Here is a 14,669-nt window from a genome sequence, read left to right as displayed (position 1 = left end):
CCACAATGCCCCCAACAGCTCTCCACGGAACCTATAACACTGATGACTCTGCTGCTGACAGGTCTGCTCCCCAAGACAACTAAATGATCCTCAGAGGCAAGAATACCACCGAATTCATCTTTCTTTCATATCACCTGAGCCCAGAGACACATAACAGCACTTAATAACTACCCAAGAATGTTAGAGGGAGAGAGTGTTAAGAAAAAGAATATGAGATTTTAAGCCTGCCAGCCAGTAGGTCCATCTGTACTCCAATAAAGATTGCCGGGAGAAATATCAATATCCTCAGATATGCAGATGACACCACCCTTATGGCAGAAAGTGAAGAGGAACTAAAAAGCCTCATGATGAAAGTGAAAGAGGAAAGTGAAAAAGTTGGCTTAAAGCTCAACATTCAGAAAACTAAGATCATGACATCTGGTCCCACCACTTCATGGGAAATAGATGGGGAAACAGTGGAAACAGTGTCAGACTTTATTTTTGGGGGCTCCAAAATCACTGCAGATGGTGATTGCAGCCATGAAATTAAAAGACACTTACTCCTTGGAAGGAAAGTTATGAACTACCTAGATAGCATATTCAAAAGCAGAGACATTACTTTGCCAACAAAGGTCCGTGTAGTCAAGGCTATGGTTTTTCCAGTAGTCATGTATGGATGTGAGAGTTGGACTGTGAAGAAAGCTGAGCGCCGAAGAATTGATGCTTTTGAACTGTGGTGCTGGAGAAGACTCTTGAGAGTCCCTTGGACTGCAAGGAGATCCAACCAGTCCATTCTAAAGGAGATCAGCCCTGGGTGTTCTTTAGAAGGAATGATGCTAAAGCTGAAACTCCAGTACTTTGGCCACCTCATGTGAAGAGTTGACTCATTGGAAAAGAATCTGATGCTGGGAGGGACTGGGGGCAGGAGGAGAAGGGGATGACAGAGGATGAGATGGCTAGATGGCATCACCGATTCGATGGACATGAGTTTGAGTAAATTCTGGGAGTTGGTGATGGACAGGGAGGCCTGGCATGCTGTGATTCACGGGGTCGCAAAAAGTTGGACATGACTGAGCGACTGAACTGAACTGAACTGTTTTATAAGGATCATATTAATTGATAATAAGAATGAGGATGAACAAACACGTGAAACCCAAAAACACTGATGGGGCTGATCACAAAGCAATTGAGTTCAGTCTCCCTAATTAGTTTATCATCCCAACTTGAAAGCATTTAGATCAATTCTGTCATTCTTTAAAAACATTATTCTTCCAAAGAAACCTTTTGTGACCTTTGCTTCGCATTTCTATTAAGAAAAACAAAAAGATTACTCAAATTCCACTCCTCTGCCTTAAAAAAGTCGTGTCTGACTCTTTGCGACTCCATGGACTGTAGCCTAGCAGGCTCCTCAGTCCATGGGATTCTCCAGGCAAGAATACTGGAGTGGGTTGCCATTTCCTTCTCCAGAGGATCTTCCTGACCCAGGGATCAAACCCGGGTCTCCTGCATTGTAGGCAGACACTTTACCGTCTGAGCAAACAGGGAAGCTTCAAAAAAGAAGAGTAAAATCTAAATCTCATCCCAATATAGGTGGCAAAGTCATTTTTTCCACTATAAGTAAACACTTATATTGAAGCATTTAAAATTGAAAGTATGTTAGTGAACTTCAAAACATGCACGGATTTTGCTACAACCTGGCAGGTAATTTCTAGTTAAATGATCATCACTCTGGAATGAAGAAATATCTCCTTCAATTTTTTCAAGTAGCTACAAGTTACTAGTCGAAGTTTCAAATTAATGAAAATTACATTTTTTGCCAAGTCTGTAGAATACCTAACCACATTCTTCCAACTTTCTCATGTACAAATTGGCCTGAAGATTTGGAACACCTGTGTTGCCATGAGGTATGGGGTTATTTTACATTACATTCTTGCCCCAAAGCTAAAGGGTGGAGGGTACTTCTGCTCGGGTTAGCTAGAGGTAGGCAGAGCACTGAAGAGACCATGGTCCCTGCAATCAGGCTTGGGTTTAAGTCCTGACACTACTACCCTGCTGACAGTATGATGCTGGGCAAGTTATTCAGTCTCTCTGAACCTCTATTTCCACATTAATAAAATAGGGTTCATTCAGTGACTTCCCCGGTGGTCCAGTGGCTAAGACTCTGAGCTCCCAATGCAAGGGACCTGGGCTTGATTTCCGGTCAGGGAACTAGATTCCACATGCAGCAACTAAAGATCCTGCATGCTATAACTAATACTGAATAGCCCACGTGCCTCAACTAAGACCTAATGCAGCTAAATAAATAAAATAAATTTTAATTTTTTAAAAAAAATATAGGGTTAATTCAAACTTCCTATAGCTGTTATGGGGTCCATAAAGTAAAAGTCGCTCAATCTTGTCCAACTCTTTGTGACCCCATGGACTATACAGTGCCTGGAATTCTCCAGGCTAGAATACTGGAGTGGGTTAACTTTTCCCTTCTCCAGGGGATCTTCCCAAACCAGGGATCAAATCCAGGTCTCCTGCATTGCAGGCGGATTCTTTACCATCCAGCCGAGCCACAGTGGAAGCCCAAGAATACTGGAGTGGGTAGCCTATCCCTTCTCCAGGGGATCTTCACGACCTAGGAATCGAACCAAGGTCTCCTGCATTGCAGGTAGATCTTTTACCAACTGAGTGATCAGGGAATCCTTGGGGACTATATTACATTATATATACATAAAGTGAGTAGCACATAACAGGAACTCAGTAAATGTTAGTTTCTCTTCCCCCTTTTTTCAGAGCCACAAAAAAACTTATTCAACACTCTATTCATTAAAATATTTACATATGTTCTATGCCAGTTTTACAAGAAAGAGCGAGCTCTTGATTTAAAAAAAAAAAAAAAAAAGCTTTATAAGCAGTCACTCTTCTCCTACCGCTGATTTTTTTTTAACAGCCTAAGTATTTCCAAAAACCTTTGCTTTACTTTGGTTCTGACTGATTTGTGGAATTTGTCACTGTCATTAGAATAAATAACACATTTATTCTGAAGAAACTGCTAGCCAGGGGAATCATTAGAAGGAATTTTGGTACAGAAATGTTTGGCAGAATTCTAGATTTCCATTAAGTTCTCAAAATTTTGTGAATTCTAACAAAATGTTACCAATTTTTATCCTATGAATATGCATTTGTTTCAGAGAAAAATTCTTGTCTGGATTTAGTTTGTTATGTTATTCTGGATTTAGCTAGACATTTGCAGAAAATGAGTTAACTACTACATTAGTTGCTATTTATGTGGTTAAGTCACCACTGGGCTAAATATCTCCTGAGGGGAAAAAAACAGTCTGGGATTTAAGCCAGCATAACAACTGTCACCAAAACTGAGAGCTTCTGGAGACGCCAAGCATTTTGTTTAGGTTTGATGAATTCTACTACTTCTGGATTTTTTGTTTTTCAAGGATAATCTGCTACTATTCCTACTCTGTAGTTCAGCAGAAATGTAAAAGTTCCCTTCCTCTAACCTTCTGGCATGTAAGAGAAGGACGATAGATGGCATGCACTATTTTTATGTTGACAGCCAGAGCTATTTTAAGCTATTTTAGTACTATCCAGAAAGGTTAGCATGACATTAGCAAGCTAAAAAGTAAATTCTTGGTTTTTGGTCACTTAGTAAAAACATTACTTTTTAACAACCAAACTGTCTATCTTTTGATCATACAAGTAAAAATAAAATTCCAAAACATAAGGCATGATTGATGCCATAATTAGAAAGTCTTACCTTTTGGGCATCTCCCGTAAAATATGCAATGGCCAGGGTAGGCAGAATCATGAACAGTGCATTGTAATAGAGCAGACCATATTTTCCCAGCTCCTAGGAGAGTAAAAAATTAGGTGGTTCATTTGGTTTCAGCAGATAGATGGAGACAACCCTGAACAGAGCACCACTCCCATTATACACACACACCACTCCCCCCACAATATACATAGCACATTAAGTCAGAAGTTTTGCAAACACTAAGAAATAACCTAAGCTTTCCAAAAAAAAAAAACAAACTTACAAGATTTTTAGTTTATTTGACATAAGTTCCTTGAGTACTTAAAATCAGAGAAATAAAAATGGTATCAAGTGGCTGTCTCAAAACAGCAAGGAGAAAAGAAGTTATTTTGAACAAAAAACATACATCTCTATACAGACATGTCCTTGGAGGCCTTCCCTTTCCAAAACTGAATCAAAAGTCCCTAGATTAGTCCTAGGCTGTTCCAGAAACATAACAGTGAGATTTAAGAGAGAAGGAAGGCCAGATCCACACACACAGACTCACACAGAACAACACAGACAGACATAATTTCCCAGTATTTCCGAAGTTATTTCTGAAAATGTACATGGGAAGCTCAATGAAGATTAAGATTACTCCAAAAAAAAAAAAAAAAAGGAAAGAAAAAGATTACCATTACCCTACAATTCCCAAAACATGGTATGCCTAGTTGTGCCCTCAGCTACTTGGGAGCAAAAAAAGGACCGCACACATCTTCAAACACAGGGAGCCTATGAGAACCCTGGATCTACCTGTGATTCACACAGTTCTGGGACATTCAGCAGGAAGCCGTCACCTGAAAAAGCAGTCCTAGAGTTTAGGGGATAAAGGAGCAGTGAGGATAGGGCCCTAAGATCTGCCTGACTTCTGTGACTGAGAGCGCACCAACTGACATGAAAAGCCAAACTACCTTCTCAAAAGCGGGTTGTTTCTTCAGTGATTTTTAAACCTTTTTTACTTTATATTGGCATATAGTTGATTCACAATGTTGTGTTCATTTCAGGTGTACAGAAAAGTCATTCAGTTATACACATACATGTTCGGTTCAGTTCAGTCGCCCAGTTGTGTCCGACTCTTTGCGACCCCATGAATCGCAGCACGCCAGGCCTCCCTGACCATCACCATCTCCCGGAGTTCACTCAGACTCACGGCCATCGAGTCAGTGATGCCATCCAGCCATCTTATCCTCTGTCATCCCCTTCTCCTCCTGCCCCCAATCCCTCCCAGCATCAGAGTCATTTCCAATGAGTCAACTCTTTGCATGAGGTGGCCAAACTACTGGAGTTTCAGCTTTAGCATCATTCCTTCCAAAGAAATCCCAGGGCTGATCTCCTTCAGAATGGACTGGTTGGATCTCCCTGCAGTCCAAGGGACTCTCAAGAGTCTTCTCCAACACAACAGTTCAAAAGCATCAATTCTTCGGTGCTCAGTCTTCTTCACAGTCCAACTCTCACATCCATACATGACCACAGGAAAAACCATAGCCTTGACTAGATGGACCTTAGTTGGCAAAGTAATGTCTCTGCTTTTGAATATACTATCATGTTGTATCTATTCTTTTGCAAATTCTTTTCCCACTTAGTTTATTACAGAATATTGAGCAGAGTTCCCTGTGCTTTATCAAAAGCAGCTTTGGAAAACTGTAAACAAAGATGCAACAATAGAAAACCAGTTGATTAGACTATGATACACCCAATACAGTGAAATATTATGCAGCCACTAAAAGTGTTTAGTAACACTGACTGGTGAGGAAGGTGCTCATGAAACAGTACTAAATGAAAAGTACAAATTAGAAAATATTATGTATCATCACTCTTAAGTTTTTCTCATAGTTAGGTGTGTATATGCATATATGAAAACACATACATTCCTATAAAAGGGTATCTACTAACACAGTGCTTCTTACTCAATGGTGGAATTAAGAGAGATTTATATTTTCTTCCTCTTGTTTACCTATGTTTTCTACCACTTCTATTATAAATACATGTTATTTGTATGAATTCTTTAAAGTTGAAAATGTTTTAAATTCAGTAGCTGCATTCAGGTCTGAAATACAGTGCTAAGTCCTATAGGCCATGGGATTCATGCTCAAAGGACCATGATTGCAAGTAGTTCTGAAATTATAGGTAATAAAACTCCAGATTTATTAAAAGCATCTTAGACAGCAAGACAGCAAGAAAAAAGCCACAGCAGGACAAAGTAACCTGTAACATAAGGTGCCCCCTCAGCAAGCGATGTGTCATCCAGGAAGTAGAGAATGCCTACACACATACCCCACCCAGACAACTGACGAAGGCCAAACTGTTGTTTTTCCTTTTTACTTGCTGTTTTGAATATCTTTTCTCCTGTCCTCTTAAACAGAGGACATTGACTAAAATCTAATTTAGGGCATCATCATAAACATGATTATACTGTGTTTTTACATGATGTTGCCATGTTTGAGTACTCCACTTGACTGTCAGTTTTCCTGTTTCTCCTGTTATCAGCCAAATTTTTATACTGCTGGCAAGCCTCTTCCTCTAGATAGGATTGTTGCTCCTAATCCATGAACTATGAAAAGCAGATTAATACGACTTAGAAGTTCTAATACAAGTAAGTCATAAGTCATTTCTGAATGAGGAACTAAAGGACACCCTTGGAAATAAATACAGAAACCAGAAACCATCTTCACTTTTTTCTACATTCTAGGATGTAGTCCAGTAGTCATGTATGGATGTGAGAGTTGGACGGAAGGATTGAAGCGCTGAAGGATTGATGCTTTTGAACTGTGGTGTTGGAGAAGACTCTTGAGAGTCCCTTGGACTGCAAGGAGATCCAACCAGTCCATCCTAAAGGAAATCAGTCCTGAATATTCATTGGAAGGACTGATGCTGAAGCTGAAACTCCAATACTTTGGCCACTGGATGCAAAGAATTGACTCATTTGAAAAGACCCTGATGCTGGGAAAGATTGAAGGTGCGAGGAGAAGGGGACGACAGAGGATGAGATGGTTGGATGGCATCACCGACTCAATGGACATGAGTTTGAGTAAATTCTGGGAGTTGGCGATGGACAGGGAGGCCTGGTGTGCCACAGTCTATGGGGTCACAAAGAGTCAGGACACGACTGAGCAACTGAACTGAACTGAGGATGTACTCTAGATTGTGCTAACACAGTAGTCACTGGCCAAATGCAGCGATTTCAATGTAATTATAATTACATTAAACTATGACTGCAGTTCCTCAATTAGGCCATCACCTATCAAGTGCTCAACAGCTATGTGTGGCCAGGTGCTACCATTAATGGATAGGAAGAAATAACAGATTTCCATCATTACAGAATTTTACTGGACAGTACTGTTTTAGACAGCTAAGGCTGGTGGACTAATAAAATGTTATTATTCCTACCTATTTCCAAAGCAGCAAAAACACAGAGCAAAACTAAATCTCAAACTTCTCCCTTTTCGCTAGCTACAGTACAAAGATAAAAATTTTTAATAGCAGCTCCCATTAAAATGCAATCATCACATAGCCATTAAGGCAAATAAATGGAGAAAAAGACATAAAAGGTATATTCACAGAAAAGGTGTTGGAAATAGATCTGCACTGTCCCTAGATCTTCTAGGTTAATTTAGAAATGATTTAAAGTATATGGGAGGATGTGCATAGGTTACACATAAATACTATTCCATTTTATATAAGGTACTTGAACATCCAAGGATTTTTGTAATCTCAAGGGTTCCTGGAACCAGCCCCCCAAAGATACTGAGGGACAACTGTCTGTAGGACAAATATGCAAAGTCCATTCTTCTTCTGTAGCTGCTTCTAAATCACTTTTGAAATCTGCTCAAGGGCTTCCAGATACTTCTTTCTTGTCCAGGTCCCTCACCAAGTCCTCCAGGACATAGCCATGAACATTCATGACACTTATCTCTAATGAACACTTCTTATGTCACTATTCCACTCAAAGTCAATATTCACCTAGTCCCTTCCAAAAAACCCAACAGTAAAATCTAACTGCTAATCAGAAAATAGTTTCTTACATGAGCACCAAGGTCCAGGCATTCTTACCCTCAGAGATTCCCTAATCTTTCTCATCTTTCCTAAGTATCTTCCTTTATTCTCCACTTTTTCCCTGAAGGACTGACATGACCATTCCCAGTATCAGCAAACATCTCTTAAAGAAGCATTAGATTGCTACCTACTTTTGAATCTAATTTTTGTTTTACGTAGGCACCATTTGCTGCTGTCAGGACATCATTGATCAGAATAAAAACATATCCTTCCAGATCAAATGCCAAGTCAGAGCTGCAAAATATAAACAACACTTTAATAACAACTAACATTTAAAGAACATGCATTAAATTTTAAATAGGTCTGAACTACAATATTTCCAAGAACATATGCTTATCTATGTAAGTGAATATTACACATTTTATCAGCTACTAGTATTTCCTGGTTCCAGGTTACAGTTTGCAATTTCATAATCAGTAAGGGAGTCTGCAGAAATGAGAAGCACTAATGCTTAAACACAGTCATTAGCAATAATCAACCTTGTCAGTTAATAGCACACTATTCTGAATTCAAAGTCAGGCAAGACAGAACCAACCAAATTCACCATTACAGTACATCTGAAGCAAGCAGAAGGCATCACAGCTCAGTTTCACAGATAAGGAAACCAAAAGGAGAATGAAATTGTTAACATGTCATTTTTCAAAGGTTCACACAAAAGATAGGTTTATCTTGCATAGATGGCTGGGCCACTCGGTGGAATTTCTGAAGTGTGGATTGTGGTTAGTTCTGAGATCACGGTACGCTAGTGTCTACGCACACAGTGTAGTTGCAAATACTTAAAATAATTGCCCAGTGAGCACATTACATATAACTAGTGAGATTAGGGAAACTGAAGTTTCTTAGTATTTTGCAGAGCACCAGGCAGAAGAACTTAGTAAACTGAAGAGAATAAATGAAACTCTAAGAAGAGTATGCCATCTGCATACTTAGCACCCTAGCTACAACAGGGGCCTCACATTCTGTGATTCTGCAAAGGTGCTATCTCTTTGGAGTTCAGCTTCTCCATGGGACAGACTTCTGAGGAGCTCTAAGCCACTGCAATGTTGGGCAGAACTACCTAATGACCCCTCCCTCTTCCAAGCAGCCTGACAACCCTGTAACTCTTCCTCCAAATTTCTTTCCCAAGTAAAAGTTTCTAATTAGATAAGGCTGGCCCAGATAGCATCAGCCTCAGAAACTTTTTGCAGGCTAGAGTTAGCTTGGAGAAAATTCTGTGGTTCGATTTTGGATCCCACCAGCTTCAGTGGGATCCAAGATTAGCAGGGCACCTTTAAAAAGAATGGTAGGTGATTCACACTGAATTTTTCTCCAAGAAGGCAAGATTACCTAGAGGGAAAAGCAGTCAGCTATATAACAAAATTCTAGTAACTAATTACCCTATTTTTTTTTTTTTAGAATGAAATTTTACTTGGAGAGTTAGGGTAGAACAGAATTGACTTATATCCCTCCCCCCACACCTGTATTACAGGGATATGATAAAGGTCAATGAGCCAATTCAAGAAGCACACTGGAACTCCCAGATGGAAAATATATGTCAGGTAGAATCTACAGCATCAGCAAGCCCATACATGCATGCTCTGGGCTGAGTAAAATATTGTAGAAGACTTCTACTCATCATTTCCATTTTCTGAGTCTTTGCATATGTGCTGCCAAAGCGAGCACTAATTTTCCAAGTCTCTGGATATACATTTTCTTCATTTTAAAATTAAAAGTTAAGAACAATGGGAAAAAAAAAATTCATGATTAATAATTTAATAGAATATCCAAGTTTTGGTATTTGTGATGCCTTAGGTGAAGCCAAATAAAGCAATTCTATTATTTATTATCCCATAAGGCAAATAATTCATGATCACTTGTCTTCTCTGTGACACCATTTTCTTTAGCAGCATGCAAAGGAATAGAATGCTACACGGTTTATAAAAGCACACAGGCTTTGCAGTCAGGCATAGACTCAAACTCTAGGTCTGTCATTTAATAGCTATGTGACCTCGAGCAAGCTATGGAACTTAGATTTTCATTTCCTTAACATAAATAGGAAAATAATACCCATACCGTTCGGTGTAGTTGTGAAAAACACATAAATAGTATGTGTAAAATACCAACATATTGAATGGCATATGGTCTGTGGTCAATAAATAGAAGACAGCATAATAAACTCTAAATTACATGAATTTAACTTTTAAGAATCCCAAGAATCTGATTTTGCTAGCCTTAATCTTCACACAACCAAAAAGATTTAATTTTTTGAAGTCTCTGAATACTTTTTAAAGACATGTCTCTTATTTATAAAAAATTCTCTTCATTGGTAACTAATCATTTATTATCAGTAATTATTGACAAATTCTAATGCACTCTCATAGGTTTTATACAAGCCCACATCTTACCTTGCAGCTACAAAGGCTCCAATAATCATTGCAAATACAGTCATCTTAATACCCCAAGAAAAAGTCTTCCTATAAAATAATTTAAAAAATATACATGTGGCTTTAGTTATTTACAAAGACTCATTTTACAACAAAAAAATGTTTTCTTCCAAAAAAAACTATAAACAAATGATTCCAAGGAATTAGATATTTAAAAGAACTCTTCTAATGAAGCAAAAGCTTATTTTCTTATATAAATAAGTATGCTTATTTCCTATTCTTATGTTATTATTATTGAGTTTACATTTTTGAAAATCAGATTTCTTTAAGCAGAAAATAGTCACACACATTTGTAGTAAAGTAGCATAGTCATGAACATGATTTAAAACCTATATTGATCTTCTGACTCAGCTTCACCCAGTGGCTTCAGCAGGTATAGGAATTCTTGAAAGCATATCTCATGTTCAGACAGGCTTCCATAAGGAAGTCATAAACTATCAATTCCTATAGCAAAGGAAGAAAGCTGCTTAAACTTCTCAAAAGATAAAGTAAAACAACACAAATGATTGGAATATCTTACATACGCTGGAGACCTTTTCAGGGAGCTAAAAACTTGTTAAAGACTAAATATATTAGAAATTTAGCTCACTTGAGTAAAACTCCTTCAGCAAACATTGTAAACAGGATGGAGAACCTTCTCAGAACTGTAAACATTGGTAAGCTGAAAAAAAAACAAAAAAAATAGGTAGAGTAAAATTTGGTTCTCCAAAATTAGTATTTTAAAATAATGCTAACCTTTTCCATTATAAAAATTCCATGCTGATTAACCTGTCACTAAATTAAATCCTTACTTCTCTATAGAAAGTATTTAAAAGTCTGAAAGGGTTGCTTTTATAAAAGTACTAGAAGCGAAAAAACTGAACTAATTATAAAATGGAAGAAAATATACATCTATTATCAAAGACTAGTAACAGCCACTTTTTAATTTTACCCTGCTTATTATGTTAGACATACTCATGTTGGTCTTTAAAAGATCTTTCTTTTCTAGACTGATCTCCCTTCCAAGCCCTAACCTTCAAAAAACACTGGTGATCATTTTACCCTATAAAACATTCCTTGATTGTCCTTTTGTGGCAGTAATTCTTTCTTCCTCTAAATTCCCAGAGTATTTTGCTTGTACTAATCGAACATACAGCCTCTTGCAATATAATTATTTCTGACTCTATCATCTCACTCCAAAGTGCCTTATACTTGGCTGGCAATCAAAGATGGGCATGAATAGATGGATGGATGAATGACAATGGAGGAAAAAGAGCAAACTCTATACACAAGTAGCACTCTGCAGCAGGTCTGTATTTCTTTCCAAATGGGTAATGAGATGTATGGATAAAAGGATGCCCCACCCATGATAAACATGACTTCCATGGAACCCTCCCCAGAAATATCATCGTGGTCATTCTGTCAAGTTTCTTGGGTCTGAGGAAATGAAAAAACCTTGGTCTCTGACCCTCAGAGATCTCTCCATTCTGTTTTACAATCACCCATTACACCAGAGGTTTAACTCACGTGGCAGTGGTGAAGCCCTGGGTTTCTGTTAAATGGTTTCCCTATGTGTATATTTTTAACATCACATGTTCCTGATACATATACTCCTTAAGTGGAGAAGATAAGAATTGGGAAGTTACAGGGTAATAAGAGAATATTGTCATGGAGTAGACAGCTATTGCTTCTTTCTAAAAGTGAAAACGCTGCCTCTACAGTCATATGACCACAGGAAAAGTGTTAATGATATTTTTATCAGGGTTCTATCAGATGTTATTTTAACTACCTCATGTTAATGAAAAACTATATCTAATCTTACTTGTGAAATTTCCCTAAAATATAATATTTAAAAATTGTACTAAAGAATTGAAATCTCAGAAGCCTAACATACATCCTTCGCTATTATATGTCTGGAAAAATAATGAAAATCTCCCATCACAGTATTTTATAACATTTTAAAGCTTCTATCATCAAAGTGAAAGGGAAAAAACCCAAAACAAACAAAAAACTCCTCTTCCTCTTCAAACTTAAAGATATTAAACTAAAACCTTCGGTGTAATACTTATTTAGTAACAGAAGCTTTCTGGTCCTTTCTTTTTCCAGAATCAGTAACCATGTGTTAAACATTTGACATTTAAGTACAACTTTAAGAATACATTATATTAACCTCACTAGTAAAATAAAGTTATCCATACTTCAGTTTCTTTGTGCTGAACAGTCCCGTGATTTGGTTCCCAAAATATAGTAGAGGTAGTGGAAACGTCTAGAAAATTTAAAAAGGGATAACAAAACTCAATAATAAAGACAGCTAAAACAAGGTCCTTTTCAAACAGAAACAGTTTTGTTTATATGATCAAATTCTTTCCACATAAAACATAAGATTAGTTCTCACACACAATTTTGGCTCCTATGAAGCACCCAAACATTACTCCTGGATAAAGAGCTCTGTGCAAAAAGAGAGAGGAAAGAATGGAGGGGAAAAAAAGAAACAGAAATATGAATATGATCAAATCATATGGGACAACATCTTTGCTTTAAAGAATGATAATGTAGAGCCAACAGGTCTAATGTTAGCAGAAAAAGGAAAGGTATTTCATCTTCAGGTGGAGTCAAGCAAAGACAGACCAAAGAATAATGACTAAAGGATACACCAGCTAGATTACATAGACGAATGCAGAAAATGCAAAATGGTTGTAATCCCAACAAGTGTTTATTAATTAAAACAGAATACAAGATCTAGGGGCTTCTTTTTTTTCTTAACTTTAAAGAGACTGTGGGACTTAAAAACACTTATTACTACATTCATTCTTTACCTTCCTTATACCCACTTTGGACTGGGCAATTTCAAGGCTGCAGTTTTTAAATATGTAAGGCACCGATGGAAAACATACATAGTGACTTCATTTCGAAAATAAAAGTATTGCTTTTTTTTTTTACCTTTCGAGGTACATTTCTGTCAAAGTCAGGAAACTTGACTACTCTGAGTGCCTTTCCCACCCAAAGTACTGCCACTGTGGCCACCATCTGTAAGCAGAGAACACAGATTCACTGTTCCACACATAAAGACACACTCAGAAGTTCCAACGACACAAACCACGTAATGCTGAAGATTCCAACTAACCTGGCCAAGTCCAACACACAGTGAAGAGGGAAATCTACAAAAAATGGTAGAGAGAGAAAAAAAAAAGAAAAACCCACAGCGTCAGAAAAACCCGAACTCAACCTTACAAATGCAACCTCACAATGCATTTTGATACAAAACACACCAATGTCCGCCCCTTATCCAAATGACAATCAGCGAGGAAAATCACTGATGGTTGTCAGGCAACACCGCTGATTTTGTAGCTTCGGGCTGCCACTTGTCTCATCTTGTCCGTTTCTACAATTTCAGTCAGTTTTCTGAAACAGATTTTTCTTGGAAGTTAAGACATACATCTTTTAAACGGTTTCGCACCTTTCTAAAAAGGTGCTTCTGCCAAGGGGTCCCAGTGGCAGCATCACAATTTTAAATGGGCTTGAGGATGCGTAGGTCCCCAGAGGTTGTCAGCGAATTCGGGGAACCCTGAAGCCCCGGACCCTGGCCCAGGCTGTGGAGAAGGGCGGGCATCCCTCTCCGGCTCCCAGTCAGGCATGCACAGGAGTCGAAGAGTCACGAAGCAACTTCGCTTCGTCGCTCGGAAGAGCGGCATTTCCAGGGCGCTGCACTGCGGGCAGGGCAGGAGCTTTCCAAACGCACGCCCGGCGGTCCCGAGCTCCGCGCTCGGAGCGGGACCCCCACTCCGGGCCGCCGTGCAAGCCGGCTCCGCCGCCCGAGCCGCGTGTCAGCCGCCTGCCCGCCCTCGCCGGCTCCCGCCCAACTTTGTTCAGCTCCAACTTTGGAGCCAAAGTCCAGGGTGCCGGCGCCCAGCCGCTGCCGCCGCCCGCTCCTTTCCTTTCCTCTCCGCGGCCTGGGCCGCCGCCGCCTCGGCCCTACCTGTAGTTGGTGAGCACGCTCTTGTTGACCACCACGATCAGGAAAGAGCTCACGCCGTAAAAGCCGGCGGCCAGCAGCTTCAGGAATACGGTCAGCGTTTCGGCCGACGCCATCCCCAGCTCCTCCTCATGTCTGTGTGTGGAGGATTTCGCGGGGGCTTCTCCTTTAACCCTGGCATGCTGACGTCTATGAACTTCCGCCATGGCTGCGGCGGCGGGGCCTGCGAGGGAAGCGGCGGGCAGCGGGCCCGAGCGGCGCGGGGGTCTGCGGCAGCAGCTCGCGGGGAGCTCGCGGGGCCGGGGCCGGTGCTCTGAACCGGCTGCGCTCGCCGCCTCGGCTCCCCGCGCGGCCGCCGCCTGTCTCCGCCCAGGGGCAGGGACGCTGGGGTTCACACGCCCGGGGACTTTGATCGGGCATTGTGCAACGCGGGGTCAGAGGGTAGGGACCGCGCCTGGCTCGGCCT

The 14,669-nt window shown here is 39.9% G+C and overlaps 1 protein-coding gene across 1 annotated transcript in view; it reads right to left on the bottom strand.

Annotated features, from left to right (window-relative positions):
* SLC35D1 (solute carrier family 35 member D1) overlaps positions 1 to 14,409 on the bottom strand; it is a 46,528-nt gene extending 32,119 nt beyond the window's left edge. Inside the window, exons 1-8 of the mRNA XM_068963578.1 lie at positions 14,207 to 14,409; positions 13,355 to 13,388; positions 13,171 to 13,257; positions 12,429 to 12,496; positions 10,841 to 10,912; positions 10,213 to 10,281; positions 7,960 to 8,062; positions 3,740 to 3,832 (exon numbers count right to left, since the gene is read on the bottom strand). Coding sequence (XP_068819679.1) covers positions 3,740 to 3,832; positions 7,960 to 8,062; positions 10,213 to 10,281; positions 10,841 to 10,912; positions 12,429 to 12,496; positions 13,171 to 13,257; positions 13,355 to 13,388; positions 14,207 to 14,409 — 729 coding nt within the window. The remainder of the gene's footprint in view (positions 1 to 3,739; positions 3,833 to 7,959; positions 8,063 to 10,212; positions 10,282 to 10,840; positions 10,913 to 12,428; positions 12,497 to 13,170; positions 13,258 to 13,354; positions 13,389 to 14,206) is intronic.
* Positions 14,410 to 14,669: the final 260 nt, after the last annotated feature.

Source organism: Capricornis sumatraensis, chromosome 2, assembly GCF_032405125.1.
Source record: "Capricornis sumatraensis isolate serow.1 chromosome 2, serow.2, whole genome shotgun sequence".
Lineage (NCBI taxonomy): Eukaryota > Metazoa > Chordata > Mammalia > Artiodactyla > Bovidae > Capricornis > Capricornis sumatraensis.
Note: the sequence above shows the minus strand (reverse complement) of the source record. Positions and strands in the feature narration are given on the sequence as shown.